Source organism: Perna viridis, chromosome 6 (assembly GCF_037379345.1).
Source record: "Perna viridis isolate PV_CMFRI_1.1 ecotype Kerala chromosome 6, ASM3737934v1, whole genome shotgun sequence".
Classification (NCBI taxonomy): domain Eukaryota; kingdom Metazoa; phylum Mollusca; class Bivalvia; order Mytilida; family Mytilidae; genus Perna; species Perna viridis.
The window spans coordinates 21,932,087-21,938,271 of NC_142450.1; the positions used below are offsets into that span (position 1 = coordinate 21,932,087).

Genomic DNA, 6,185 nt, shown 5'->3' on the forward strand with positions numbered 1-6,185 from the left:
CATCCCTTCAGCATCTTCGTATAGAGTGTTCATATCACAGCTCATACGTTATGCCAGAGCTTGCCGCAACTACGCAGACTTTTTGTGTCGCACTAGAACTCTAACAAATAGGCTTCTGGAATAGGTTTATGTTGCTACAAGATTGAAGTCATCACTACAGTTTTATGGTCGTCATCATGAACTCCTTTGGATCGTTATGGTGTATCTATTATCAAATACTTCTTTTGTTTCAATAAATACTCGTTAAATCGATATGAAGATTTGGTTTTCAGCCTTTTATGCAGGAAAAACATTATGCGATTTTCGGACTTTGATCTAGCAATTTCATACGTATCATTATTATAGCAACATCAGGAAGTTTAATAGCCATAACTGGTTTGAAAATTTTACTAGTTACGGATAACGCATTGCATATAACAGCTCAACTTCCTAACATTGTGAATGTGACACTGCAGTATTTTTACCATTACTCAAACAAACATCATTCGATCTATCAAATGGTTATGATTACTTTGTAGGTTATAGTGTGACATATTTTTAGTTCTGAGGAATTTTCAACTATCTTAAATATTTGATTGATATTTATGTTGTTATTTTCTATATATATCAACCATGCATATGAGTTTAATCTCTTTCAAGATGAAAAGTGTTATTTGAAACCCATTTATTTTATATTCAATACACTACTTTTATAGGACATTTTGGACATATAAAATCAATCTCTCGCTCTTCAAATAACAAAGATATAATAGAGCGGGTGGAAGTTTTCTCATTTAATTTTTTGACTACTTAAGACAGCTTGCAGCCTAAGTCAGATTACTTAACAACCAACTATTTTTTTTATCGACTACGAAGCTGTCATTTCCCTGGATCATCACTAAGGATTGCCATTTCTACTAAGCTTAATGTATATGGGATGATGTACAGAACAACACTTGGACTTTTTATCAAACTACAAAGTATCAACTATTCATCAACCCGTTCGTGGGGCAGTCTTACTTTCCCTGTTCCACTGTCATCGATAACGGACTATGGTTTAATCTCAAGATTCGACTCAAGAGTCAACATTCATCAACTTACTGACTATGTTACTACCTGATGGGCAAACAGACAACTATGAAGCTATTCAAAAACCGAATCACCCAGATGTACAAATACATAACTATCACCTGGAAGGAGTGCACCAACTTCACGAAGATAATCCAACACTCACAGGTAAAAACTACAGCATACGCAATTGCCTTAAGCAATTGGCAATTGCGCAATTGGTTAGTGAAGTTTGCAATGATCTTAGGTCGGAGATGTCATACCAGCCAAACGCAAAAAAGTACACAACGATGAAGACTAGACTCTCAACAATACAGAATGATGAAGTTACAGTTACCTAGTAAGTCGGGAATACACCGAAAAATTGTAGAACTAATGAATTGGCTAAGTAAAAAAAAAACGACAGATGTACGACAATACATTTTCAAACAATAACCGATTCACGAAATTAGCTGATATATCTATACTCACCTGAAAATATCACAAAATATTTCACAAACTGCAATCAAATAAAACCAAATTTCAATTTTAGGTTATTCATTCATGTCCTTTATATATAAAATAACATTTTATGGTAATTTGAAAGGACTTTGCATGCCCCTCTGATCCCAACATTTCGAGTAAGAAGAACCCACAACTATATTAATTATAATGATATTATGTTTTACAGTTTATTCGTATTTAAGCTGTGTGAAAATATGAAAATGTAAAATGAAAAAGTAATAAATAACGTATTTCTTTGTAGTAAAACTGTAAAAATTTAAAAGTGTTCTATAACATTTTCAATAGAATATTTCCTATTTCCATCGTGATGAACACCACTAATACCCCCTTTCAAAGTCTATGGATCCGTAGATGGAATCGAACGCCATCGGATCATGCGATCACATGCAAATGGTTTTTTCATAAAATTAAAAGTCTCTGGTTGAAAAAAAAAAGAAATATGAAAAGGACATATGATAAATATCGTAACATCAAATGGGAGATTGATAGCAACTATAAAGATGGTTGCAAACATCCTAAAGAATGCATCATTCACTTACACGGATTGTGCGAATTAATTTATTAAATGTTGAATCGGCAAACATTGAATCAAGTTGGATTAACTTTAAACGCTCCTTCTAAACATTTAGTTTAAATTGATATGCTAGAAATACAGTTATTTAAAATTTCATTAACTGGCCGATTTATCAATTATTTGAACTGTAGTCTAATGTCACTAATAATCACAAAACCCCACCCACAATTCCGGGTTGTATTAAATACAAGGTTTTCCCATACATTTGTGACGTGTTTCCTTTGTGGTTGAACATACACGTGAACTATTTTCAAGGTCTCGATAAGATAAAAATTTATCCCATTCAAACACATGTGACTTTTTTATGAGTACTTTATATACACTTGTATAATTTCCCCTTCCTCAATTACTTGACAGGTTTTCAGAAAACATCACATTTGTGACTAAATTTTATTGAGATGGCAGCTGCAAAAGTTGTTTGTCTGATATTTGTGGCAGCTTTGGTTAATTCCAATCCCTTAAATAGTAAGTATTGCTTTTATTGAGAAAAATTTTCCATATTATTTTTAACAATTAATTGAATAAATCTTAATTCAGGAAGTGAAAAACGAAGATTTCATCTTGATGAGAAAACATTAAACAGATTTATTTATCAAGGGATTAGGTCCACGTTGAATCTATAAGTACATAATTTGCTTTAAAGAGAATTTGTAAACACATGATTCCAATTAAAAAAGTGATATCAAATCACAACAAAAATTTTGAAAACACAGATTTATAAGAAATCATAAAGAATCATTCTTCGTAAGTTACTACGTAATAAAAGGCTTGTTGATGGTTAAATGCATGCAATTCACGTGGAATAACCTTTATTTAACGACAAGTACAAACAAGATATTCTACGGTCGTCATGCATGCCCCGGTCTATTTTAGTATTCTATTTGTTAGAACTACATTTGTCGTTGAAATACATCCCATTTACTGTACATGAACTTGATCCCGCAGCACGGCGAATCAGAATTTTGAAGCGTATAAGTATAAATTCTCCTTTAGTAATTAGTGCTTTAATTTATTTTTGCACTCTATATATTAAAATCTTAAAATTTTACCATAAAGAGAGAAGTAGTTTAAGTCCAGAATAGGCTGAATATGAATCAGTTTCTCACATTAACCAAATATTCCATATATGTCAATCGGTTGGTATTCCGAGTTGCTCATTTGCTATCGTTACTTTATATGTATGATTTTATTTACTTTATGTTCTCTGTTGTGTATGTCTGTTTTCCTTGTCTGGTCTTTGTCCCTGGATTACATTCTTTTAGATTACCGCTATAACCTTGGTTCCCTTGATTACTCTTTGTATGACCAAACCAAAATATTCATTAAAAATACGTACAAAATCATGGATAAATACGTAATCTGCCGACAGCGAATAGGGAAAAAAAGACAAAAAAACCTTCTTCTCGAATCATTTATCTCCCGTATATATACCAAATATATGTCTTAAGTGAACAAAAGTTACGGTTTAAAGTTGATTTGGTTTCCACATCCATCCATCATAAAATTTTCTGACCATCGTCGGTACCGTCGTTGCCATCATCAAAAATTTTATCAAACTTTAAAGTTATGAAAAATGAATAGTAAACTAGTTTACTATTCACTTTTCAATAGTGAATAATGAATAGTGAACTGTACTCCAACTTCAGTCCGGGATGAACTTTTAGAGACAGACTAACGGCATGAAATCATGACAACGTAGGTGGAAAATAATATACGGCCATTAAATCAGAAAAACGTCCCCTTAATTAGAATTCACTCCTATAATGTCATCGTATTATGCATGGCAGTTGCCAGAGTATTTGATAATGAGATACACCCTGCTGATCTGATCACATGCACTTCGTTGTATTAATTATATTAGTTGAAAGTCATGATCTCATGATAGAAAATTTATCAATGTGCATGTTCATTTCCCGTATTACAATAGATTGCACATTTGCTATTGATATACATTATCACTAAGAGTTGTATCATATAATGACAGGATATAATTTTTTTCCTAATTTGATCAGATGAATTAGACATGTAGGAAATGATTAAGAAAGCCCTTTTTTATTTCATAGAACTTTTGTTCAAGTGATACAAGAATAGCCAGAAAGTTATGGATTTCTTGAAGTTAGGAATTTCCTTCCAGTAAAATGATTTTCCTTAGTTTTGTTTTTCATTTATTCCTTAGTTTATGTGTGTATTCTTTGAATTCGTATCTTTGTCTACGTTTTGTCGCTACTACGACCAAGATTAGTCATACCCTATCCCTAGTTATAATTATATTCTCATTGCTTTACTTTGCCCTAGAACAAATTAATGAGGTTGCGATATGTTCATTCATTCTCTGTTTTTTTATGTGATCTTTGAACATTTTTCTGTCACAAAAAACAATGAATGTTTTATTTTGCAATAAGATTGAAAATAAGTTCAACTGTTTCGCAGGTTGACAAAACGAATATTCAGCACGAGTAAAACACACAAAATATCAAAACCATGACATGTTTGTTTTTGTAGATAAAAATAGACTTGGTTACAAACCAGATACAACCGCGTTGAAACCAATAACAACGGAATCAACAAACACAACAGTTTTTCCAAAAAATACTACTGATAGTGAAGTCACAAATACAGCAGCAGCTGCAACAACACAGGAAGGGCCTACAACGGGGAACCACACAGAAGAACCAGCAATCATTACAACCGAACATTCTAACGTAACAATAGAAACGACAACATTTAACCCTAATGTCACAGCAACAAATACAACGACACATATAAGTAACACAACGACTGAAAATCCTGGCACGACTACAACCTCAAATTCACCGCATACTACTCAAAAACCAACAACAACAACAGCTAAGGATAAGTTCAACGGTGCTAGTTTTGGAGGTGGCATCGTTGTTGGGATTGCAGTCGCAGTCGTCATTATTCTGATAATGTATTTTTTGAAGTGTAGGAGTAAGGAAGTTCCGTATGAGAAAATGTAAATGAAATCTAAGATTTCATGTCTGTTGTATCAGGTTTAATAGGGTGGTTATGCGTTCAGCAATATTTTTTTCTCGAGCGATCCACGAATAGTTTAAGTTATAACCCAATTAACTGCCGCTGCATGTAGTTTCTGTGAACTCTCAAAATGTCATCCATAGTCATGTCATAACATTTTAAACACTTTTCAAAATACCTCCTATTCTTTATCGTCACCAGTTTAACACCATTAAGGTGGTAGATATGTAAGAAAATATCTCAAAAATTTCAAATGCTGACTTGAATAAGGATAGATACATTATTTATTATAATCTGTACAGACTTTGCGTATTTTTATTTGGGTAGACGAGAGTTTTGTTAAGACAAAATGCAACAAAATCCAAGTGCCAGAGTCGAATCTCAGATGTTTTTCGTTTGAATAATGTTAATGAGGAAAGGAATTTATGGTATAGATGCTTTTTTTTCTACCTTTGCACGTTTTCTAATTAAATGAAACAGAAAAAAAATAGGTGATAAACAGTGTTTTTGTTGACAAAAATAAAACAAACAAACCAAACAAAAAAAAAAACAAAAAACAAAAAACAAAAAAACAAAAAACAACAAACAAAAAACAACAAAAAAAAAACCCAAAAAAAGATCAAAAGAAAAACGAAGACAAACATAACAAAAACAAACTAGATGCCTTAGAGGGCATGAATAGCTCAACTTGAAGTATTTTATTTGCCTTATGAACATTCGACATCAAGAATTTAAAAAAAATCATTCCAGCAATTGAAGCATTTCAATATTTTTTTGCGGAATCAATAATATAAGTTAAAACAGCAAAAAAAGATTAGTATTTACGTCAGAAGTCAAAGGAATCACATTTCAACTCTGACCCTATTGAGAATTTGTATGCCCTTGTCATAAAGGTAATTTAATCGGTATTTTTCTACCTTTTGTGGTTTTCAAGATATTGGCTAAAACCTGTACAAAAATCATTTTGCCTTTCAAAAGCAATCTTTCTAATAGAGAGTCGTACTACGACCTCGACGCGTGTGGACTTTTGGCGGCCATTATTTTCATCTGGGATCTATTTTTGAAG

General features: G+C 32.3%; 1 protein-coding gene across 1 annotated transcript; it reads left to right on the top strand.

Moving 5' to 3' along the window:
* The first annotated feature begins 2,431 nt into the window (after positions 1-2,431).
* LOC148614077 (uncharacterized) lies at positions 2,432-5,609 on the top strand. The gene is made up of 2 exons (XM_088587903.1): positions 2,432-2,590; positions 4,628-5,609. The coding sequence occupies exons 1-2, from the start codon at positions 2,524-2,526 to the stop codon at positions 5,101-5,103; spliced, it is 543 nt and encodes a 180-aa protein (XP_088444029.1). The 5' UTR covers positions 2,432-2,523; the 3' UTR covers positions 5,104-5,609.
* Positions 5,610-6,185: the final 576 nt, after the last annotated feature.